Source organism: Ovis canadensis, chromosome 23 (assembly GCF_042477335.2).
Source record: "Ovis canadensis isolate MfBH-ARS-UI-01 breed Bighorn chromosome 23, ARS-UI_OviCan_v2, whole genome shotgun sequence".
Lineage (NCBI taxonomy): Eukaryota > Metazoa > Chordata > Mammalia > Artiodactyla > Bovidae > Ovis > Ovis canadensis.
Window position 1 is genome coordinate 39,339,158 of NC_091267.1, and position 26,211 is coordinate 39,365,368.

The 26,211-nt window shown below is 38.8% G+C and overlaps 1 protein-coding gene across 1 annotated transcript in view; it reads right to left on the minus strand.

Moving 5' to 3' along the window:
- DSG4 (desmoglein 4) overlaps window positions 1-26,211 on the minus strand; it is a 49,256-nt gene that overhangs the window by 10,116 nt on the left and 12,929 nt on the right. The window contains exons 2-12 of the mRNA XM_069568299.1: window positions 21,007-21,029; window positions 17,409-17,444; window positions 15,644-15,775; window positions 13,392-13,547; window positions 12,667-12,811; window positions 11,898-12,064; window positions 11,495-11,629; window positions 10,155-10,340; window positions 4,461-4,732; window positions 3,055-3,194; window positions 90-317 (exon numbers count right to left, since the gene is read on the minus strand). Coding sequence (XP_069424400.1) covers window positions 90-317; window positions 3,055-3,194; window positions 4,461-4,732; window positions 10,155-10,340; window positions 11,495-11,629; window positions 11,898-12,064; window positions 12,667-12,811; window positions 13,392-13,547; window positions 15,644-15,775; window positions 17,409-17,444; window positions 21,007-21,029 — 1,620 coding nt within the window. The remainder of the gene's footprint in view (window positions 1-89; window positions 318-3,054; window positions 3,195-4,460; window positions 4,733-10,154; window positions 10,341-11,494; window positions 11,630-11,897; window positions 12,065-12,666; window positions 12,812-13,391; window positions 13,548-15,643; window positions 15,776-17,408; window positions 17,445-21,006; window positions 21,030-26,211) is intronic.

A 26,211-nucleotide genomic window follows, 5' to 3' on the forward strand; every position in this document is an offset into this window, starting at 1 on the left:
GGAAAGTATTATTATGTGACTTGACAAATTATTTAGTAATTATTTTTGCTTTTGTCCTTAGAGTGTAAGCAAATTTGCATTCTACTTACCATTTACTGATCTGATATCCCAAATGTCCGCTGTCCCTGGGGGTTCATTAACAACACAGAACGTAAAGGGAGACCCATAAGAGTGACTGTTAACGCCTGCAGCAGAGATAAGGATGGAGGGAGAGGCAATGCAGATGGTTTCTCTCTCAGCAACAATGACTGGGCAGTAATCGTTGACGTCAGGAACTTCGATACATATGGTTCCCGTGGCCGTTTTTACAGAAACATCTGAAACAGCAAGACATATAGGGTGTTGGGGTAAATGTTGTTGGGGAGAAAATTCTTTCTCATCTCCCATGATGATGCCACAGCATAGAGGAATAGCATGACTTGACTCCTGAGCTGGGCTTCCCTGGTGGCTCAGAGGTTAAAGCGTCTGCCTCCAATGCGGGAGACCCGGGTTTGATCCCTGGGTCGGGAAGATCCCCTGGAGAAGGAAATGGCAATCCACTCCAGTATTCTTGCTTGGAGAATCCCATGGACGGAGAAGCCTAGTAGGTTACAGTCCACGTGGTCCCTGAGCTGGTGCGTGATAGGATCCTGCCTGCTTAAATCTCCTGAAGCCACTCTTGCCTTTGCTCAGCACCTTCCTGGCACAGTGGCTTCTTTTTAGTTCTTTGGGCTCGTTGTTTCCTAAACCGCAGTTGAGCCTTCTAATCACTCTTCCTAAAATGTTTTTCATCGCTGTTTCATTCAGCTACATATCTCAGAATGCAAAATTCAGTGTCCTTTCTCAGAGGTTTACTGCTTTCTAGTCCACCATATCTCCCCAAATGAGACCCCTGTAGTCGTTTAGAGCCTTTCATTCTGGGTGCTTTTTGAGTCCAGTGTTTGTGGAAATAACTGCAATTGAAGTTAAATAATTGTTTGAGTATTTTTTTTTTCCTGTTTCATTGTTTCAATCCATCCATTAGATAGACACTGTTTCTCTCTGAAATGGTACTTCTGAAAACAAATATAAATATATTTGCTTTTTTCCTAACCCATTTGAAACAAATTTTGGGTTAGTATATTATTAGAAGGTACAGAGGATCAAGAAATAGGAGTCTGGGCTTTTAGTCTACTTTTATACTTTATATTGAATAAAGAATTGTTTTGTTTTTTACTTGCAGAGAATCTTACTATTTTCATTTGTAATTCAGAACATTATCATCTCTAGGTATTTTGCTAGGTCACTCTTTGTGAAGTTAATAAATGTCTTTTAAAGATGTCTTCTGTATGCCTAAATGGTAGAGTCATTTAGTTACTCGAATGATAACAAACCAAGAGCCTATTCATACTGTATATGGTTTTGTACAGGGTGTTCTTATACTCGATTTGGGAGTTGACTTTCTATTCTAGACTTAGGTTCATTAGAGAGACACTAGATTGTCCTGCAGATTAGATTATGTACTGTGTGCTCTCTCATCCTTTTGAACTTTCTTATGGCCTTGGGCTGTGGGCTTCCCTGGTGGCTCAGCTGGTAAAGACTCTGCCTGCAATGCTTGATATCTGGGTTCAATCCCTGGGTTAGGAAGATCCCCTGGAGAAGGGAAAGTCTACCCTCTCCAGTATTCTGACCAGGAGAATTCCATGGACTGTATAGTCCATGGGGTCGTAAAGAGTCAGACACGGCTGAGCGACTTTCACTTTCTGTGGCAAACCACAGCTAAAGCCACTGTTGACAGCATCTGCTCCTTGTTGTGTCTGCTATAGGCAGAGCTCTGCTTCTTTACCTAGTGGCCGAGCATCCTTGAGCAAACTTATTCCAACTCTGGAAGGCTTGTGCCAGTGCAGATACTCGGCTTAGGGGAATAAACAATGGCCCTCGTTTTTAGGTTTCTGTGGGTACATTTTCATATAGTTTTCTTTTTATTTACTTGACTAATTTTTTATTCTAGTTTTTGAACTAGAATTGGATTTTCTCGTATGACCCATTGGCTGTGATCAACCTGGCTAGAATTCATTTGCAGAATACTGATGCTAAATAAGACTGATAATAAATATTTATATAACTCGCGTAGATGCTGAAAGTGACGCTCATAGGATGAAGACTAGAATGTATGGACTGTAATTGTTTGGGTATTACCATGGCTTCTCTTTCAATCCTATACTGACTGTTTATCTTTCTCTTTGTTTGGCTACTGTAAATCTCAGGAATAAACTTAATGCAGTGCTGCAATATCTATCTTCTATTAGGTATGTACTTGAGACATCTATCTTCTCCCTTCTTTCCTGGTTACTGACCTTTTTCTGCTGTTTTGTTTCATAGTGGCTGGTTTCCTAGTTACTGCTAGGAAATAGCAGTAGTTGCCTTTGCTCTAGAGAATCATTAACTGTTGCTAAACAAATTCCTGTTGCTACTCACCAAGAGGAACACTTAATAGATTTTCCCACGTGAGGAACTGCTCAATTACAAGTTACTTCAGTGCATCTGCACTTTCGAATGTAATTTGAATCTTATATTTGTAATAACCTTGTGCTTTCTTGGTCTTCCAGCATTTTTCTTTGGACAACAACACTCACACAGGCCTCTTATTGTAGCTCAGTTTCAGTGGTTCTGAAATAACTATACACTTCGGGATGCTGCCTTACCTGCGGGTGAATTTTGAGCACACTTTGTAGCACTTACTTAAGTAAACATTTCTAACATACTCTAGAAGCTGATCAATTCTCTCAAGAGATGAGGTCGAAAGCAGAAACTGAATTTTATTTATATATTTTAACTTTTATGTTTCACACTGTAAATCACCTACAATTCTTTTTTGTAAATAGGTGAAATAAATTATGACTTAAATGTAAATTATGTTTATAAGGATACTGAACTCAGTCCTTGATCTAAGGTATTTGGAACTCTCTATGAGTCTTACAGACACCAATAAACTGTATGTTGGATTTGAGTCAATCTAGTATTAACATTAGAATGTTAGTTGTATTGAATGTAATAGTAATAATTTTATTAAGAATTGACAATAAATTTTCTTACCATCTATAGCCAGGATCTCTGCTGTGTATATCCCATTGGTAATATATTTTGACTTCTTATCAAATTCCCTAGAAAATTGTATCTCGCCAGTCCTTGAATCTATTTTTAACCAGTTGCCTGCGTCATGTCCTATGATATACCTGTTTTTAGATAAATACATTCATCATTTGCTTATATAAAAGATAATCATTTTAAGCCGCACAATGTGTTAATCTTATATATGGTATTTACATGCTTTATAGTGATGAGTCAGTTTATAAAATGTATAGAGAATAATATTCCAGTATTGAACATATTTATGTACAGATTTGCAACAGCATTTTATAATTCTTACTCTTCTAGCTCTTAATATAATTGTTAATAGAATGTATGAAATTATTTCAGGGCTATTTATAAAATCATAATAGTGTTTATTGAAAGAATGTGAGAATGTGCTTTATTCATTTTCACATGTGGTATATTTTTTTCTTAGATTTTAATACATATTGGTTTCAGAGCCCCTCACTGTTGGCCTGTTAGGGGTTGTGGTATCATCTAGTCTGCTTGTGTATGTGGATTTTTTTTTAAACATATAATGGATTCAAAGCTTTTGACCTTATTGGTAGAACATCTGTTCTCTGTACCAGGCGTAAATTCAAACGTCCAAGACACTTATCTGGCACACTCTTTCCTCTGATAGACTTCACAGTTTCTGTTGTCTACCTATTTATTAGCTGATTAAGTAATCAAAATTTTTTATGTCAAAAGTAATTTATAGGTCAGTAGACTTTGTTCATTCCAAAAATATTGGGAGGAAAAGATAAAGAGAATACGTGTATATTTCACTATAGTTATTTTCCAGGATATCTTACATAATCTAACTCATATATAATCTATGTATCTAATGACCCTAATACCCACCTTTCTATTTTTTTCAGCTCTGATTCTCTTAAGATTCATCAAATTTCTGAAACATCTATTTTTTTAGCCTCTTCTTTTTTAATTTACTTTTTCGTTTTAGGTCAAGTAGGAGATTGAAATTAGCCCCAAAGTCATTAGATAACACAGATTTTAAGGAAAAAAAGTGACTCATCTTTTATGATGTCTGATTGTTTATAATATAGCTTAATCATCCTGGGGCCAGGGTAGTACAGCCAGGCACAAAAGGTCAGAGAGACTCATAGAGTATCTGTAGGTGGCTCTTTGATCTTACAATTGCTCGGTGGACGCAATTACTCCTTTAACTTGGTGGAGCCCTTACTGCCTCTAAAGCACTTTTAAAATTCTGAAATAAAGTTAATACCGCAATCATCTTCTAAAACGAAGACAAAAAGCAAAGCAAAACTTCAAAAATAGCACCTTCTAGTGAATTAATATAGGAAGAGCTGAGCTTTATCTCTTTAACACAAGCAAAATATCTGCAGTACCTGACGTTTGTTGCGGGATTTCCTGTATCCAAATCTATAGCTGTGTATGTGCCAAGCACAAAATTCAATAAGGAATTTCCTTTTAGTCCTTCTCGCACACTGAATGTCATAGAATTTGGATGAAATGCGGGTCCTTCTCTCACATTAACAACCTGAATTCTCACAGGGGTTGAGTGCATTCGGAATTGAGAAGCAACCGAGTGGTGAAACTCAGCTTGGTTTTTAACTCCAATGCTAAGATGAATATTAGGCACTTGTTCATAATCCAGCATCTGAAATGATAGAAAGTTAAAAAAAAATAACAACAAAACTCTGAAACAGAAAAAAGACTTTCTTGGTAGAATTAGAAGTCAAAATTTAAAAAGCAGTACACTAAAATAAAGGCCAGGAGCTATGCAATTCTGCTCCTGAACCGATCGAACTTTGTTTGTTCCCGCATTAAGTATATCATGGGCTTCCCTGGTGTCTCAGATGGTAAAGAATGTGCCTGCAGTGCAGGAGACCCTGGTTTTATCCCTGAGTGGGGAAGATCCCCTGGAGAAGGGCATGGCAACACATTCCAGTATTCTTGCCTGGAGAATTCCATGGACAGAGGACCTGGTGGGCTGCAGTTCATGGGGTCACAAAGATTGATTGACTAACACTTTCACTTTCACTTACATATATCAGACATGTTATTTCCTTTATCTTTTGGCATAATCAGGTACATAGTACATGGATCATTCAGGCCTGTGACTTTAAGTTGGACTCTAGTTTCAGAGTTTTGAACTTCCTACATAAAACCCTAAAATGAAAGATGACCCTTCTTTCCAAATGCTTATGAAAAATAAAAAGTAAAACTTACTAGAATGAGATAAAAAAATTCACAGTTATTAAATGAATAAATAGTAGCCAGGTCTCTTTTGTAGAATGCCTTTCTGAGAATATCTTGGAAGTATAATCAGAGAACCTCGAAGCCAATATATATGATGTAATTGAACCTGTAATTTTGAAAAATGATGCAAACAACTTCTAAAGGAGAATTTGTGACTGTTATAGTCTATAGCTATTATAGACTATTAGAGCCCTCAACTATAATTTAATTGTGCTGAGTCTGGTGAACAAGAAGACTCCTTCATAGGGCACATTCAAATGAGAAAAGTCACCTTTGAGATGGGTTCTTTGGATAAAAGATGAATAGAATCTTTTGATCCAGAATGACTGATGTGGTGACATGAAAAGTCACCAACAATGATTCAGCACAAAGCTGAAATGAATTGTGGGCTCAAAAATGAATTTTCAATTGGAAGAGATCCATTTTCTCCATTTGTAAAGAAACAGTTGTAGAAAAGGGAGTACTGGGTGCTGTTAGTAGTGCCCTGGGAGCTGAGATAAGCATCAATTGCAACACATTTACCAATAACAGAAGTTACGACATGAGTAACATCAGCAAGAATCTTAGACAAATCTGTGCTTCTCAGGGAAATTCCATAACCTCATGAATGTTCTTCTGGATTTTGGTTAAATTCCTCACAGGAGGTAATAAGATAGAAATATTCACAGGAATTTACTGGGGTTCTTGTTTGGGGCTGGTTCAACATGCCTCACTTAAAAATCAGCTAAAATCCTTGAGATTTGGGATTTCAGTTGCTGAAATTCCCAGAATTGACATTTTTCTGGTACAGATGTGTCTGGAAGAGACCAGCAGGGCACACACAATCAGGAAAGATATTACAGAAGTCAACAGAGGGAAAAATCTTCAGATGCTAGTTCTTTCCTAAAACTTGGTTTACTGGCCCTGGATTACACTGTAGAGCACAGAGGTGGCAGTTAAGTGTGAGTCTGGAATCAGAGACATCTGGTTGGAACTTGTCTTTGTCATATGCTGCCTAGGTGCACTTAGACAAGTTAGTTTTCCTCTTTGGTTTTGTTTCACTTTCTATAAAAAAAGGAATCATAATATTTTCTTCCCTTAGTTGTGATGACTGAGACAATATGCATAGAGCCTTTATACATATAATACAACCCAATAACTGGTGTCCAGAGAGTGTGTGCGTGCATGCTCAGTCGTGTCTGACTCTTTGGGACCCCATGGGCTATAGCTCAGCAGGCTCCTCTGTCCAAGGAATTTTCCAGACAAGAGTACTGAAGCAGGTGGCCATTTCTTCTTCCAGGGAATCTTCCCGACCCAGGGATCAAACCCACGTCTCTTGCCTCTTTCGTATTGGCAGGTGGATTCTTTACCAGTGTGCCATGTAGGAACAGGATCAGCAAGTGTGTAATAAATCTTGGTTAGAGTTTTTATAAAAATACACAACCAGTATTTCTTTGTTAGAATTCCAATTGGATAGTATTTTGCTTTTCTTCTTGATGTTGAAGAGAATGTGTGCTTACTCCCCCATCTATTTATATTGTTATCCATACATAGGTATTCATAAATACCAAACAAATTTATTTTTGACAAAGAGATTTTTCACTTTCTTAGAGGTCTTTCTCTTGGTTAGCTACACCACAGGGGCCAATCCTAAGGAGGGTAGGCCTGCCAGGATTCCATACCCAAGAAATGGGGTTAATTAATTATGGGCAATATTGAGAGCTGATGGGGAAAAGGAGAAAAAGGTTTGCTAAATTAAGGATACCACAGCCCTGAAAGGAGCAAGGTTTCTAGAACAAAGGTAAAACCATGAGGATGAATCTGTTAGGATTTTCTGCTCAGGAAATCCTCATAAGTGATTTATAAGTGGGATGGCTATAAAGTGGGATAGTTCCTGTAGAACTGGGACTATGTCTGATTTATATTCCTGGTACCCTTCATTTCTCAAATTTGGGTTGAACTGAATTATTTATAATGTCCTCAGACTAAGAAAAGGGTTCTAGAAATCTTAGTCAAAAGCTTGTGACTTAGAGGTCACTTCCTAACGAGGTTAAGTGATAGCTTGAGTGACTATGGAGAGAGTCCCAGAGGACATTAGTGACCTTGTTCCAAATGCCAGATCTTGGAAAATTACACATATATCCTCTACATTCATAGCTCTTTTGGTTGTGTGCTAGCATACATATTCAGTTCAGTTCAGTTGCTCAGTTGTGTCCGACTCTTTGTGACCCCATGGACTGCAGCACACCAGGCTTCCTTGTCCATCACCAACTCCTGGAGCTTACTCAAACTCATGCCTATTGAGTTGGTGATGCCATTCAACCATCTCATCCTCTGTCATCCCCTTCTCCTCCTGTCTTCAATCTTTCCCCGGCATCAGGGCACACATATTAAGATTTTAAATTTCATTAGCCCTTCTACATTATTTTTTATGTTTTAAAGCATATTGTTTTCTGCTCTTTGTAAGACATTTGGGAAGTTATCATTCTGAAAAAAATATACATACTTTGTTTACACCATGTCTAATACTACCTTGACCAATTTTTCATGAAATTGAAATTTCCAGTAGTTTTTTTTTCTTTTTTGCAATAATGTAAGTAGATCTTTGAAAAAGTTTTAGCTCTCACAGAAGACATTATGTATGTCGTAGATAGTGCACTGCCTGAGTGATGAACGTGTTTTCTTTTTCATTTTTCTAATTTTGTAAAAATGATGAATTCTGCATTCAAGCTCAGTGACTCATGTTTCAGTGAGAGCAGCAGTTTCAGTAAGTGGCATCATCATTACTCTCAAAGTTTGGTGAGCGGCTGCTATCTTCTGGACATGGGACCAGGTGCAAGAGATGGAAAGATATTTAGGTCAGGTTGTTTATGCTCAAAGATTTTTTGTTTTGCTCTTATTTTAGTAGTTTAGGAGGCAGATTAAAAGCAAAAAAAAAGTTATATATTGCAAGATAATATATGAAGACAGTGATAAAGGTAATAAGAATTTCATGACGTGTCTAGATCTTGATTTTTAACTAAGATGCAAGGTAGAACAAATTCTGATCCCTGGAAAGAAATGTGACTAAATATTCAGAGTTTGATGAGGTGACAGGCAACCTCCTGTCTCTCTCTTTCTATCCGTGTCACATTTGGCAGTTGCTCCTATTTGTTCCTTAATTTGTATTTTGACCGCATTCGCTTTAGATCAGGTTCCTAACTTCGAGACTTGTTCAATATAATAGTTATTTTCTTTCATCTTTCTGGAGTTGAGCTCATAATGTTACAGCTATTTAAAAACATACCTCAAAGCTTTTCTTGGTGTATAAATAGAGCTGGTGAATTTTTTTGGTTAAGGGAAGATAGTAAATATTTTAGGCTTTGAAGGTCAGATACAGTTTCCGTCTTGAGCATTCAGTTCAGCCAATGGAGTGTGGAAACAGCCATAGGAAATATATGAATGAATGTGTGTGGCTGTGTTCCAGTAAAACTTTATTTGCAAGAAAGTGGCAGGTCAGAGTTGGCCTGAGAGTCATAGTTTGCTGATCTTTGGCCCAAAGCCATGTTTCTCAAACAGGAAGTTCATCACTTGTTCTTGGAGTCCTTGTGTTCTCTTAAGGAATTTTGAAATGTCGTATATTGATTTGAATGGCAATTTAAAAAGCACATACAGATGTTTTCCATGTTTTTGATGACTGCATTATAAATTAATACACTGCATGACTTCTGTGCTAGTGGTTGTATTTTGTGGTAAAGTAGTAAACTTTAATTTCTCCAAACAGTGGCAAAAAGGACAGAAAAAATTCAATATATAAACAATGTGTTTGCATCAGATGAGGGCTAAATGGCTTCCTAATTTACTGTCTGGAAAAAAGTATCACAGTAACTGGAATAGAGAAAAGTAATAACAACTGAATAATCACAGTTCACACTGCGTGCTCAAATAAATATGTACATAGGTCTACTAGCATATGTTTTCATAGCTATAAGTTCTGTTTATGTTGTTAGTAGTAATTTTGTTTGTGAAAAATTAATTTTCCTTATTGCATTAATGCTAACTTGAATCTTATTGGTTTGTAGTTTTATTTGTATTTTTAGATTTTTATTGTTGTCTCTAAAGCATAAAGTAGTTCAAGAAAAATTAATCTATAAGAAAAAAGTCGAACCCTGCAGTCCAGTACTCAAGGTTCTTAACATGTGTTCTTGCATCTCATCACTTTTCTCCATGAATACTCTCCAACAGCCCCACAGAACTGCTCATCCTGCCCGAACATGCTTCATGCTTTCTCACCTGTGTGTTTGTGGATTTTGTTACTCACATTAACAATCTCGGTTATAAAGTCCTAAACCTGATTCCATGACTGAAACCCTTTCAGCCACCTCTTGCTCAGAAAGATCTTATCTGTTAGAACTTATTTCATATTTCACCCATCTGGCTATTAATTGGGGCTTCCCAGGTGGTGCTAATGGTAAAGAACCCGCCTGCCAATGCAGGAGATGTAAGAGACATGGGTTCCATCCCTGGGTTGGGAAAATCCTCTGGAGGAGGGCATGGCAGCCCACTCCAGTTTACACCTAATACCATAACATCTACTATGTGTTTTGTTTTTAACTCATATTATTACCTAGTTTGGAAGTACCTGCCTTATTTTCTCAACTAGGTGTTGGGCATTGTGAGAACAAAACAGACTTCTTATTTCTCTCGGTAATAAACACTGCGTTGCTGAACAGACCACTAACCCAGGTCACTTGTCCACACAAGTAGTATGCAAGGTTATGGTGCACTTGCTGCAGACAGATTCTCTCTCTGAGTATTCTAACCCTTCTTGGAAAGCGAATATTGTAGATCCCATACCGTACCTTGACGACTTTCAAAATGCCTTCGTTGGTTTGTGGATCTGTTTGAATATCAAACCAATTCCCATCATTTCCAGAGAGAATTAAATATTTTGCCAACCAGTTGTCAGTGCCTTCTTCGTCGAGATCAATTGTTTGAAATCGGATCAGTTCCGAACTTAAACAGTTCTCTTCGATACTCGCTGAGTACTGAAATGGCATAGGTCAATTTTATAATCAATTAATTTTCAAAAGGAAAGAGATTGACATCATAATTATTATTTGAAATACTAACAACAGGTTATGCCAATGATTTCTGCATCAGCCATCTGTCCTATCAGAAATATAAGAATAAAATGATTACAAGATAATAAAACTGGTTTCTTGTGCTGCAGGTGCAATCAAGGTCAAATGGGCACTTTGTTTTATTTTTCTTGCTTACTTTAAATTTTCCTTAGTTCTTCCTTTTACGTAAAGGGCAGGATGGTAATTATATTAGACTTTGTGGACCAGAGTGTTTGTGTCGGTTACTCATCTCTGCTGTTGTTAAGATCAAAGCAGCCACAGACAACACAGGACAGTGGTGGCCCAATAAAACTTCTAAATTTTAACCAAAACAGGCAGTGAGCCAGGTTTAGCCCTACTGTTTTCAATTGTGTGGCTCTTTATGAATATGGAAGTTGGAATGTTTGGGACTTTTCTGGAATTGATTCAGCAAATCATCAGGCAGAGAAAAATACCTGAATGTTGTTACATGATTCCCAGAGTTATGTTCATAAATGTCTACATTTCTGAGAGTAGAGAGTATGGAGGAGATAGTCCATTGCTGCCAAAGAAGAGATTTACCCAGAATAGTGGAACAAAGGCAAACGTACTATTCAGCGAAAGTGGAAGTCGCTCAGTTGTGTCTAACTCTTTGCGATCCCATGGACTATATAGTCCATGGAATTCTCCAGGCCAGAATACTGGAGTGAGTAGCCATTGCCTTCTCCAGGGGATCTTTCCAACCCAAGGATCAAACCCAGGTCTGTCGCATTGCAGGTGGATTCTTTACCAGCTGAGTCACCAGGGAAGCCCCCAAGAATACTGGAGTGGGTAGCCTATTCCTTCTCCAGCGGATTATGTATATGATTATATGTAAGAAGTTCCAAAGTTTGTATAGCGAGAAAGTTGAGTATCTATACATGTCATAACCCCATGCACAGAGGAGCCTGGTGGGCTGCAGTTCATGGGGTTGCCAAGAGTTGGACATGACTTAGCACAGCACAGCAGCATACATGTCATAGAACCAGGTTAACAAACCAGCAGGAAAGTAGATCTATTATCAACACTTATGGGGAAAAAGGAGTAGAAGAGTAACTTACGGAAGTTTTCTCCAAAGTAGGGAAATTATCATTGACATCTAAAACCTTGATTCTGCAGTCACACTCTGAAGACAGTCCATCCGTAGCTCCATCCCGATCTGAGCCCCTCACGAGGAGGTTATACATGCTGTGTTGCTTAAGATGAAAGAGAATTTTAAGACTTTGACCTTGTTTGAAATACAATCCAACACATTCTGATTATTCCACTTTTCTTTTATAATTTTCTGTCATCTTTTTAACACAGTATTTTTTTTCTTTTCATCATTTTCATTGAAAAGTAACGGCTGGACTATTTTTACTCTTCTTTACACGAAAAAGGCATGGGCACACATGAATCATTTCATCTTTGTCTCTTCAAAACTGAACTCCTTGTTTTTAAAAATTCATTCACAGCAGGCTTTACCTCTCTGTCGAGGAGATTGGACGTCGTGCGCACTTCTCCAGTGTACCTGTTCATGATGAACATCGGTGAGCCCGCCGGCTCCTGAGACACAATCTTATAGGCAATTTTAGAATTCAGATGATTGTCTTCATCTGCGTCTGTGGCACTTAACTTTACCACCAGGGTGTCTAGAAATGAAGACGGGGGCGAAGAAGGTTTGGAAGTCTGTTAGAATCAACTCTGCAAATCATCAGGCATAGGAGGAAAGAGTAGTCGGCCTTCTCCTGAATTCTGTTGTTCTAATTTTCCATGAGAATATAGAACCATGACTTTCCGCTTCGCTGCTGATTACAAAAATAATGGTGGTTTGCATCTGTAAAATCCTTTACCACTTATGAAGTTCTTATACTCTTTAAATGGTTAGATGGCAAATTAGCAAAATATAGGAGTCTTTTAAAAAAATCGATACTCTTTGTTTTTAAATGTACTTATTGATTTATTTAAAGTGACAACAATAAACTCATTCTGTTTACATAAGTCACATCTTTTTTATAAAAAATGAACTATATCACAATGGAATTTAGTGACGTGGTTGACATTGTCTCATGTTTCTGCAAATGTATTTTTAAAAATCTTAGAAAATTAATACAATTTTTAAAAATTACTTTCCATTTTCAAATACAAATTTGGCTTTTTCTGATATTGAGATTGCCTGTATTTCAATCTACTAAAGCTTTTGACCAAGACAAATAGATGATGTAATGCAGTGAAGGCGTGTCACTCTACTTACTCGCATCGCTGTTTTCTTCAATGCTGGCTGTGTACACATTTTGTGTAAAGACGGGGGGGTTATCATTTATGTCCATAACTTTGACTCGAAGTTCAAGAGGCCTTTCTAAGTCTTCACCCCGTGAATTCAGAGCCCGGCAATAAATCTGTGGAAAGTTGGGGGAAAAAAACCACTGTTTTCATCAAAAGAAGTTAAGCAAGAATCTGAAAATATAATAGGTAGTGTGCAAAGCAAAAATTTTCCCAGTAAATTCAGACTGTATTACTATCTAGTACTTTAAATATTATCAAGATAGTTGATTACATACATAATGTAACACATGAGAGAATCCTGAACTATAACTTTATATTTTCATGTATTTAAGTCATTTATTTGATTTTGGTCTACTGTGTTTTATCAAAAGTAAGCAAACCCCATGGACAGTAGCCTGCACCAAGCTCCTCCGTCCATGGGATTTTCAAGGCAAGAGTACTGGAGTGGGTTGCCATTTCCTTCTTCAGGGAATCTTCCCAACCCAGGGATTGAACCCAGTCTCTTGCATTGTAGGCAGACGCTTTACCTTCTGAGCCACCAGGGAAGTCCATTTTCATACTCTTTTCATCTATTCAAGTCATTTATTTGATTTTGGTCTACTGTGTTTTATCAAAAGTAAGCATTCGTCCTGAGATGATATTTTTTAAAGAAAAAAAAACATGCATAACTCAGAGCACACTGCTGTGACTTACCAGGAAAAGTGGTGTTATCTCTCTGTCCACCACTGAAGTGATGTTAATTTCCCCCGTCCGAGGGTTAATGGTGAACACTCCATAGGGCGGTCGATCGATTCCTGCCCCAGAGATGCGGTATGTAATCTTCTGATTCACTTCACAGTCTGATCGAATCTATGAAGAAAATGGCCAGAAGTGTGATTTAATTTAGAGCAGGTCATAATCTACCGAGTGTAGTGAACTGAGAAGGGAATGGGCTTTGTAGTCAGGTGGGCTTTGAACCAAAACCTGGAACCATGACTTATGCCTGTGTAACTCTGGAAAATTCACTTAGCTTTGCCATGCGCCAGCCGATAATGAGATATTAATAATACCGCCTATACCCTAGGTTCACTAATACCACCTATACCTTAGGTTTGCTGTGGTGATTGTATGAGGTGGCATATACACCCCACCTCACTTCACCCCAATTCCTGGCATATGGCACATACGTGCTTGATGCTACACTTGTTATTATGAAAATATTCTTCAATTCTCTGGTTCTCTTTGCTCCTGGAGAAAGAATTTGAGAGAAGAAAACACCATCTTTACTATTTTTTTCAAAAGGTGTTTCACTGTCTAGACTTTAGTTAGAGATTAAATCAAAATTACCAATAAATTAGGAAAGCCAGGAGAGAAATACAGTGCTTAGAGATATTGGCAATAATTTTATCAATTGAAACCTACTGTATCACTCATTTGCCAAACAGATTTTGTGACAAATATTTTTGCCATATAGGTTTTGAGTAGTTTTGTATATGCTGTTTATAAATTTAAACAAAGATATTTCAATTCTGAAGTCTCACCTATATATTGAAGATGAGAACACCCAGTAAGATTCTAAGATTTGTTGCCCAAATATCCACACTTAAACAATGACAGCTGGAAATACAACTTGGATTAGTTCCCCCTAATCTAAAGATCTTATTTATATAAATGAAAATCCAGGAAATCCCCCAAATGTGAATAAAAAGAGAAGAAAAGGAAATGGCAACCCACTCCAGTATTCTTGCCTGGGAAATCTCATGGACAGAGGAGCCTGGGTGACTACAGTCCATGGGGTTACAAAGAGTCGGACACGACTGAGCGACTGGCACACAAGATCCCGTACAAATGGGATAACAGAAAGCTGTAACTGTGAGTTGAATGGAAATGGTAACAATTTAAAGCTTTCCAAAAATTTCCAAGAGTTTGAAAACTTCTGAGAGAAAATAATCTCTTTTCTTGAGGTGAGGTTACAGCTTTAATATCAGTGGGATGCTTATTATATATGTACAGCTTTCTATATACATTTAAGCTATGCATATATGTAATACTTTAAGGAGAGAATTCTGGTAGATCCCTGTACTGTTGATTTCACCATGAGGGCAGAGCCAAGATGTCCAGAAAGAGCTAGTGAGGCTGTTAATGTGGATCCCTTCCTTCATGAATCAATTTATTATGTATTCTTTTCTTCACTCTCCTCCCTTACTGATTGCCAGTATTTAGAGTACTTTTTAAGACTCTTCTAAATTCTGAATGTAGGAATCTAGTGGAAAATTTTGACCCTGTCCTGACTCTCTTGGAAGGGATTAATCAATACTGTAAACTTTCCCAGGTGGTGCTAGCAGTAAAGAACCCGCCTGCCAATGCAGGAGACTCAAGAGATATGGGTTCAATCCCTGGGTCAGGAAGATCCTCTGGAGAAGGAAATAGCAACCCACTCCAGTATTCTTGCCTGGGAAATCCCATGGACAGAGGAGCCTGGCAGGCCACAACACGTAGAGTCGCAGAGTCAGACACGACGGAAGCGACTTCACACTGGAATCTAATGGAAACTTTTGACACTATCCTGACTCTCTTGGAGGGAATTAATCAATACTGTAAACCTTTGATTTTGTAATATGAGACTATTGCATACATCATGCATACCCTTCCTATAATGTAGACATGTGAGTACACAGAATGCAAACCAACAGATAAAGCTCAGTTGTGCAGGAGATCCAGATCTCCCTGGGTCACTCAAGGACCCTCTGCTCTGTATTATCAGCTCCCAGAATGTGATATTCAAAACTATCTCAACAATGCAAACAAATTACTCCACAGCACCCATCTTCGTAAGTCACTATAGTGTCCTGGAGGCTGCAAGTCCTCAACGTGTCTGGGACCTTTCCTGCCCTGCAGGGGCCTTTCCTGCCCTGCAGAGGCCTTTGTTATCAGCACAGCCTCCTCCTGTTTGTTTCATCACTTACTCTGGCAATCGGATTCCTCTTGGAGTTATCCTCTCCTTCCCGACAGGCCGCAGCAAACTTGACCCACTCCCGCTTCTGTCTTCTGACCGTTTGCCATTTTGCGGTGCCATTTTCCGCATCCAATTCCTTCACCTTAAGCAAAAAACGTCCCCATTTTGCAGTGTTAGAGCAGTTTTACTCAGTAAGGACATTTATTCAACACTGTAAGGAGCACCCAGGGGAAGCAACAGTATCGAATTTGAGAAACAAAGAACGTGTTTACTGTGTCACAACTCTGGATGGGCATAGCCTGGTCACCTTGATTTAGCAACTTCCCTTGGAATTGTCTCTTTCTAACTATAGGATTCTAGTGAAACAAATTTTCTTAGCTGTGTATGGAACTCATAGTATGTTCTAATGGGTAACAGGTATGGCTTTTCTTTTCCTCAATCTGTCCTCGCCATGAGGAGTCCTGCCCGCCTCGCCCTTCACTCTGCTGTGACCAGGTTTCCTGGTCTCCAGAGTGTAAAAACTGCAGTGTTCCATGTGAGTATATCCCCTGTGAAAAGAGCTTTTTGCTGGTGAGTGTGCTCAGCTAAGAGTGGGAAGGGATTTTTTTCTCCTCTCTTGATAAGGACACTGCCCTGGCTAAACATCCAAATAGATAAGTGCAGGATTAGAGGGGATATTTTAGCTGAGTTGATGGTACCTACAGTAATCCCATGGATGTCTAGATGGCTTCTCAGAGTTGTCTGTTTGTATCTCTGCTTACTATATGTTTTTCTCTTTGTAGTCTTATGTTGCTATTGTTGGAGGATATTTAAGAATTTTATAGTTAAAGAATTTACATGGGAGGTGAGAAGCAGGCTCAAAAGGGAGGGGACATATGTATAGTACCTGTGGCTGATTCATGTGATGTATGGCAGAAACCAACACAATATCATAAAACAATTATCCTTCAATTAAAAATAAATAAAGAAGAAAAGAATTTAGAAATATTTCTACCTGCATATTTGTATACCTGTGTACTTATGTGTAGAGATTTTTAGCAGTAAATCCTAATGTATTTATAAAGATGTGGATAAGTGTGTTTGCTTTAATCAAGGCTTTATTTAATTCCCACTTTGGGGAAAGAATTCAGTGAATGGAATTTATCCTCTCAAGAATCAAAGAATTTCTCATTTCCCTCCCATTTTGATGCAACTTCCATTTGATACAAATGTTCCCCTGTTTGCAACAGAGATTTGAAAACTAATTTTATTTTTTTCAAAGGTTTGAGATCATCATAATGGAAATTTAACTACTGAAATAAAGTCCTGCTGGAGATAGAGGACAGTAGCTTTGTATGCTGAGTCCTGCTCTAAGAATCTGCACCAGATTCTCTGTTGTTTTATTTAGTTGTGATTACGTATTTTTTCCTTTTGTATCTTTTACTCATCGATTTACTGTCAGTTGTCTTTTTGCTGATGTAACTGTCGAAAAAATCCTCTCCCACTCTAATTTGTAGTTTTGCTTCTTTTTCTTTGATTGAGGTTGGAAAATGTATAGATAAGCTGATGGCATAGTTTGATAAGTAGGAGATACTACACTGAGCTGTCACAAGCCATGGCTAAATGCATGGCTATTGGGGAATATAGGTTTTACCATTGCTATTTCAATTTGGAAGAGGTTCTTTCTCTTATCTTTTATCTCAACTATTATGGTTTCTGATTTTTGACATATGATGCATTACAAAATTCAGTTTTCTTTTGTTTTTAAATTGAAAAATAGCTTTATTATACATTACCTCAACAACAAATTCACTGTTTACTTCCAGCACCACCTGTTACGGAAGGTAAAATATAAGCATAAATTTTCATAATTTAAAGGAAGCAGTACCAGAAAAGCATCGACAGTGTTTTTATTAATTCATTTGTTAAATACTATTTTGTTAATAATATGGAATAAACATGGGTGATGCAAAATACAGGCTTTTTGCCCTCTAAAGGCTTAACTTTTAGGGAAGACATAATTTTAACTTAAAGCAAGGTAGGTTAGGATACATGTTTCAACATAGATACTGATGGGCTCAGTGAAAGGACAGAGTGGACCACTCAAGTTATCAAGGTGAATCCTGGGAAAGACTCATAGGAGAGGAGGCCATTGAAAGGGTCTGTAGGATGAACCTGCTTTGATAAGAGGAATTGATGGGGAAGAAAATTTTCGCAAGAGGAAAACACAAGTACAGTTGTAAAGGCACTGTTTTAGAGGATGTTCTGGAAATGGTAAATAATATTCAGTCAGTTCAGTTCAGTAGCTCAGTCATGTCCAACTCTTTGTGACCTCATGAAGCGCAGCATGCCAGGCCTCCCTGTCCATCACCAACTGCCGGAGTCTACCCAAACGCATGTCCACTGAGTTGGTGATATCATCCAACCATCTCATCCTCTATTGTCCCCTTCTCCTCCTGCCCTCAATCTTTCCCAGCATCAGAGTCTTTGCCAGTGAGTCAGCTCTTCACATCAGGTGGCCAAAGCATTGGAGTTTCAGCTTCAACATTAGTCCTTCCAGTGAATACCCAGGACTGATCTCCTTTAGGATGGACCAGTTGAATCTCCTTGCAGTCCAAGGGACTCGAGGAATTAGAGGAAATGATGAGGAGGGATGGGCGACAAGGCTTAGATGTGAGCTTGGAGCCAGATCATGAAGTTTTATATGCCAGACTCAAGAGTCTAGACTTTATTGGGTAAGAGATTGGGAGTGATGAGAACATGATTTTTAAAACATGTCATTGATACAAAGAGGAGATTACAAGGAGAAAGCACTTGAAGTTTGACACCTTTAGATAGCAGTTGCTTAGGTAAGACGTAGAACATGAACATCGGTGCTAAGGTGGCACTGGGAAGGAGAGAGGATGGATGCTTGTGGGCTGTGGGGCAAGAGAGAGGCAGAGTCACATGATTCTGGTGACGTGAGTGAGGCTTTCTTGGAGAATTGAGGTACTATTATAGAAACAGAAAATTCAGCAGGAGATTATCACTGCAGGAAAATGGTGTCCTAAGTTTGTTTTAGGTCCCTGGTGGCTCAGATGGTAAACCATCTGCCTACAATGAGGGAGACCTGGGTTCGATCCCTGGGTTGGGAAGATCCTCTGGAGAAGGAAATGGCAACCCACTCCAGTACTCTTGCCTGGAAAACCCCATGGATGGAAGAGCTTGGTAGGCTACAGTCCGTGGGGTCACAAAGAGTCGGACACGACTGAGGGACTTTGTTTTATTTGTTTGCAATGGGTTTCTGAAATTTGGAATAGATATAAAAGCTATATGTGTGTGTGTACCCAGTCGCGTCTGACTCTTTGCAACCCCATGGACTGTAGCCCACCAAATTCCTCTGTCCGTGGGATTCTCCAGGCAAGAGTGCTGGAATGGGTAGCTGTTCTCTTCTCCAGGAAATCTTCCCAACCCAGGGATCAAACCCACATCTCTTGAATCTCCTGAATTGGCAGGCAGATTCTTTACCAAGTATGCCACCTGTACAAGTAGAATTTATCCAACAGGAGTGCTGTTTACAGTTGAAGGAAATGAGGCTATGGCTTGAAACAGTTTAAGATAAAAGAAGTAGGCAGGGATTGGAATCTAATGGGAACTGCTTGTGCAGAGGTCAGGAGGAAGAAGTCTGAAAACAGAGGGCACCCAAAGACTAACAGAAAAGAGAGGTCAAGGGATCAGGGCTGTGGGTGTATAGCAGATTCTGTTAGTGTGAGAATGCTAAGAAGGGATAGGGGTTGTGGTCCTTGCAGTGGAGGGTTGGAGAGGATATGTAGTTCAGAAAGGAAAAGAAGTTGGGTAAGTAAGTTAAGGAGAAGTAGCCCAAGAGCAGGCGGAGTGAGCGGACTGGAGTGACAAGCTAGACGAAGAGGGGATCTTTAGTGGTTTACGTGCCATAACAAGGACAAGGAGAATGGGGATGAGGACGTCAGGGGATCTAAAGTGGTCAGTCTTTGCTAGCTTTTCCCAGGAGCATAAATCAAATTACAGGAGTCAAGAAATAAGTTATTGAGAAAAATGGAAAGAGCAATGATAGATAACATTTTCAAGTTCAGAGATTTTTAAAGTGTGAGGTGCAGTGAGGATTTAACTAGATCCAGGCATATGTTGGGACACAGTCTACAGGGAGAGGAAATGGGATTGTGGAGAAAGAGTCATAGGAAGAGAAAGGAAATGGAGGGGGAGAAGGGCGAAGAAATCAGAGAGTAGTTACGACTGTGACTGAGAAAGTTGTGTTGTTCTTATTCACTCAGTTGTGTCCAGCTGTTTGAGACACCACAGACTGTAGCCCTCCAGGCTCCTCTGTTCATGGGATTTCCAAGGCAAGAATACTGGAGTGAGTTGCCATTCCCTTCTCCATGGGCTCTTTCCAGCCCAGGGATAGAACTCACGTCTCCTGCTCCGGCAGTTGGACTGTTTGCCACTGAGCCACCAGGGAAGCCCTGGTTGAGAGAATGGGCATGGCTGAATGAGGACTGTGGGTGAGAGAGACCCAGATACGAGGAAGACTGTTTCTTCTTTTGAAACAGAAGAGCAAAAGAACACAATGAAGAGAGAAAATCATTTGGAGGTGTAATTGGGGGAAAATTACACACATACCTACTCCATAGTTCTGAACAATTGGAGTGAGCAGGCGTGGGGAGGGCTACATGAGACTGTCAAAGACCTCTGGAGTCTGCCAGAGGGGAGGTGACAGGAAGCCAGCCCAACAGCCCAAGTCAGAGAGGAGCGGTAGGCCCACCTAGCATTCTTGAAATGATCATTCCCTCATTGTGCATTTGTTTTGTGCCTTTTCTAGCAGTGCTTGACAGTCTGGGAGAGGGTGGACAAAGAACACAAGGGCTGTCCTGGCTTTGGGGATTGTTGTTAAGAACAGAGCAGAGATGCAGGGAGGGGATCAGACACCACTGTGAACTCCAGAGAGTCAGTGAACTGAGACCAGAGAGCCTGGGACTGGTGGAGGGGGGCTGAGTAGATTTTGCAGGTGTGAAATGGGGGTGTAAGAGGGAGTGTAGGGTGGGGATTTGGAATGACAGCTGAGTCCAGAGAGGGTAAAACACGGATGAGAAATTTGGCAGTAGGGCCCAGTATTTCCTTTTAACTTACTTTCTCACTCGTGTACTTTTATTAGACATAGTAAAATATCTAGACCTGGGAAGAAAGTTTATTATTAAACAGAAGATGGTTTTAATTGGTTGCATAAGATCTCTTATTTCATAGTTAATATTGCCTTTTGGGGACTTCCCTGGTGGTCCAGTGATTAAGAAATCCACCTTCCATTGCAAAGGATATAGGTTCGATCCCTGGTCGGGGAACTAAGATCCCACATGCTGTGGGGCAACTAAGCCACTGAGCCACAACGAAGATCCAAAGTATCACAACTCAGACCCAACATAGCCAAATAAATAAATAAATAGTTTTTTTTTTTTTAAATATTGCCTTTTGGGAGTTAGGTATTCTTTTTGTTAGAAAGATAAATGATTCTGGAAGGTCTATGAAAGTAAAAAATCACACAGTATACCACTACTTGGAAATCACCATGGTTGATATTTGGAGAAATTCTTCCAGGACTTTTATTTTTTTAACACATATACAAGTTGTAATTTTTTTTAACCAAGAAGAAATCATATTATAACATGCCATTTGATAATTTGTTTTTTTGCACTGATTATTGGGGTAAAATTCCATGTCAGTGAATACATAAAGACATTGTATATTTTGAAGGTTGCCTTATGTATCACTTTAATAGATGTCTTCCATTCAGGGCATCAGGATACTAGGATAACAGAGAACTGACAGGTTCTGTGATTTAGATTCCCCCTTGTCTCTCTTCTCTCTCTCCTCTGCTTCTCCTCCTTTTTTCTCTCTCCTTTAATATTCTGTTCCACCTATTCCTCTCGTCCTACCTGATGTTGTCTTAGGTTTGACTGAGAATCAGGCTAGCCTCAGTATCCTGCTTCCTCTCTGAGTTATAATCAACCCAGTAACCTAATTTTAACTGGAAGATAGTGAGAGTGAGTCCTAGTGGGGTTCTGCTCATAACTCAGTCAGTGATGTGGCAGTAATTTTCCACTGTATCCACCCTAGTTTCTGCCTACTTAAAAGTCTGCCAGGTTAATATTGGATGTGTGTGGTATGAAAACACCCTCTGGAGGATGGACCCAAATTACTGACTCTTTTTGTTAATTAATTAAGCAGGAGGCTATTAAACTGGGGTGGCTCTGATGCTCTGGTGTTGAGGCAAGCAAACTGAAATCTAAGCCTGTTAATGCCTCAAGGATAGCTGTGCACAGATAGTCCACTAGGCTTTAGGCTGTGCTTGTGCGTGTGCTCAGTTGCTTTAGCTGAGCCCAACTCTTTGCAACTCCATGGAGTGTAGCCCCCCAGGCTCCTTTGTCCATGGGATTCTCCAGGCAAGACTACTGGAGTGGGTTGCCATGCCCTCCACCAGGGGATCTTCCCAGGGATCGAACCTGTGCCCCTTGCATCTCCTGCAGTGCAGGTCTTTACTCACTGAGCCACCTGGGAAATCTCAGGCTTTAGACTGCAGCACCAATAATTTCCTAACTTCGCTTTTGCTTTTTCTCTATAAAAGCTTTCCCCCAGCCTCTGTGGGCAGAGTGTTTCTAACTGCTTACAGTTTGGTGATAACCTGATTCGAATCAGTTTTTGTTCAAATAAATTCTAAAATTTTAATATGTTTTAGTTTATCTTTTAACAATTCATTTACTCAATCCCTAAAACTTCTCTTGAATCACCTGATATTATTTTGCCAAATTGCCCTGGTTTTGCTTAAACCTTGCTGTCACATAATTATTCTTCTGACTGGGAGAATATTGATGTTTGTGTTGAACTATTCCTAATACTGTCTTATAGAAATCTTCAGAAATTTTTGCTTATGTGGCCCTAATGTTTTTTTAAAAATGATGTGCTTCTTCAAAATTTTCTAAAAAATTTAACCTAATTTTTTGTTTTAATTTATTAAATAAATAATTTAATTTAATTAATTAGACAATTAATTAGTTAACTTAATTTAACAAAAAGAATCAGTGCTTTGGGTCCATCCTCCAGCAGGTATTTTCATACCACACACATCCAATATTAACTTTGCAGACTTTTAAGTAGGCAGAAACTAGGGTGGATACAGTGGAAAACAACCTAAGACATCTAAAAAATTTCATCATGAGTTTAAATAGCTGTAAAGGATGGAATTTAAGAATATTGTAAATGTTGATATTTTGAAATAAAACTGTTACACTACTTTTTAAATATAGCCAGTAGAATCCAAAAGTTGCAGTCATTTGATGCCAAAGAACCCATCAGCAAAATGAAAAGACAAGTACTCAATGGGAGAAAACATTTGTAAATGATATGACCAATGAGTCAATATCCAAAATATATAAATAGCTCATACAAGGCAACATCAAAACCAAAACCCAACTGAAAAATGCAGAAGACCTGAATAGTCACTTATCCAAAAGACATTCATATGGCCAACAGGTACTTGAAAAGATGTGCAGTATCATTAATCACGATGAAATGAGAAATGCAAATTAAAAACTGTAATGAAATATCAAGTAACACCTGTCAGAAGGACTATCATCAAAAAGACCACAAATAACAAATGTTGGCGACGATACGGAGGAAAGGGGACCTTAGTACACTGTTGATAGAAGTGTAAATTGGTTCAGCCACAGTGGAACAAAATGTGGAAGTTTTTCAGAAAACCAAAAATAAAACTATCATGTGACCCAGAAATGCCACTCCCAGTCTCTGTGCCCTAGTTGATGAGTTTCCTGTCTTCCTTTTTTGTCTCTGGAGGTCCTTACAATAAGTGGTGTTAACTTTAGTAACCTGAATAGGACTTTTTCTAGCAATGTAAAAGTGCCAAGGAAATTAAAATGTATGTGCCTATGCTAATCTCCAAGAATATGATGAAGACTCAGATGGGGTAAAGAGCTCACAGGTTAAAAGAGGGAGGAAAACAGACAAGAAAAGATACCGGAATATCATATACATTATAAAAGAAGGTTACAACATTGGCTCATTTCGGGAAAGGGGTCCATTTTGGAACTGTAGATTGAGTTTGGGACATGTGATATTGGGTTCAAATCCCACTGTACCCCTTATGGTACATTTATGAATCATTTATGCCCCCAGCTTTATTTATAAAATGAGGATATCTCTATTTATCTTTCAGGGTTTTTGTTATGTGTGTGAAATAACTCTGTTATCTGTAAGATGTTTTGCTAGTGGAAGGTGGTGAAATGGGATGGCAGTGACAGAGCAAATACCAGAGACCAACCCCTTGGTTGTCTCAATTTTTAACCCTCAAACTCACTTTGAAACTCACAGCCCCATTGAAGTTGCCTGTTGCATATAAGTGGGAAATATGATAAAGTGACTTGGTAAGAAAGACAAATTAGAAACTAAACCCATGCATTCATTCACAAAGTTTTATAGACAAAATATTATGTGACACGCATTATCTTTTGTGTACAAGTTCCAACCTTTTATGATGTGTATATTCCAGGGAGAATAATAGGATATGTAATATTCTCTAGTCAACTAATTTTTGGCAAATTGCTGGAGTTTTTTATGGGTCTAGTTTTCTTTTAAAATACTTTCTAGTAGAGGGAAAATGATGATTTTATATATGATATGGAGAATCTAAGTCATTACATGTGCTGATTGCAGTGTTGAAATACATATTACTCTGTTTCATACTGAGTGTATTTCAAGCAGTAGCCACAGAACAAGGCTATTTTTCACCTGCATAACTTATCTTTTTGAAGTCAGTTTTCGAAGTCATTTGCACACCTAGGACCAATTTATTAATAAGCAGTTCTCCCCTGACTAAGACTTGTAAAAATAATTGAGGAAAGCAATTGCTGTTCTGAGGGAGATGCCAAGTTCAAGCCTAATTATACCACTTTTGTTTGTAATTGAAGGTATATTAAGTAGTGGCATTTTCGTTTGGAAGCCATATAACTTTCTGTGTAGAAAGGCAGGCCAAACGTTTCTCAGGCAGGGAATATCTGAAGGTTTCACTCCAGTCCCTCCTCTGACAACTTTGTCATCAGAGTTGCTCTCTTTGAGTGGAGAATTCCAACCTCGATCCCAAGTCATCACTGCAGCTCAAACAACAGGTTCATTCCTTTACAAGGATTCTTCTCTGGATGCTTAAGTATAGACAAGAGTCATCCAGAAGTTCTCTAAAAAAGAGAAATGTCTTTGAAAGAGGGAGAGCATCATAGAGTCTCAAGAGCCATGAAATATTTTGAGAGCAGGACTTTTATGCTACAACTGGACAGGGAGATATTATTTAGAAGGCTATTAAAATTGTAGGTCATGCTAGGGTAATAGAGATATATCTTGTTGTTGTTTAGTCAGTTAGTCATGTCCGACTCTTTGCGACCCTGTGGACTGTAGTCTGCTAGGCTCCTCTGTTCGTGGGATTTCTCAGGCAAGAATGCTGGAGTGGGTTACCATTCCCTTCTATAGGGAATCTTCCCAACCCAGGGGTAGAACCCGTGTCTCCTGCCTTGCAGGCGGATTCTTTACCACTGAACCACTAGGGAAGCTCTGATATATCATAGAATGGAACATTTATTTTTTTAGTTTATCATGAAGTCTGCAGGTATTTGAAGGCAAAAATACATTTTTTCCCACTGGGGGGCGGTTAAAATGTATAATTTCTTAGCCATTTATATTAACAAAAAATAATAAAGATGAGGGTTGCTTCTATATAACCTTTGGTGTGATGAAGACATTTTTTAATGCTCTATAACAAGCAGTACTTATACCAGTCATTTAAGGCTGTCTAGGGAAAAGACTGATGCTGGGAGGGATTGGGGGCAGGAGAAGAAGGGGACGACCGAGGATGAGATGGCTGGATGGCATCACAGACTCGATGGACGTGAGTCTGAGTGAACTCTGGGAGTTGGTGATGGACAGAGAGGCCTGGCGTGCTGCGATTCATGGGGTTGCAAAGAGTTGGACACGACTGAGTGACTGAACTGAACTGAACTGAGGGTATTCTGTTTAATACAAGTAAAAAAACCAAATCAGATAATGGTTTTTTTTTCCCTTCTTGCTTATACTTCTAGAAATTTTCCTGTCAATTATATAAATAAAAACAAAATTCTGTTCCACATATCAGAATAGCATTGTTTTAAGTGAGAGATTGATAAGTTAATTCTAAATACGTTTTAAAATCTTGATGCTTGTTTTCAGCTTACAGTGAGATAGTATCTATATGCTTTGCCACCAACCTTTCTGGTACTTTCGAAGAACCAGAATATTTTATTGTAATGTTTACATTTTATATATAGCACAAATGATCACCATAGGTGTATGAAAATTCTTATCTGATAAAAGCTATGTGCGTGTTTTTAATGATTTTATCAACTTGGTAAAATATATCCTCTCACAGCTAATAACTGCCCTGCTTTAAGGTGATTCCTTCCTAATAAAACCTATAGTAGTAGTGTTACTTGCTCAGTTGTGTCTGACTCTTTGTGACCCCAGGGACTGTAACTCACCAGGCTCCTCTGTCCATGG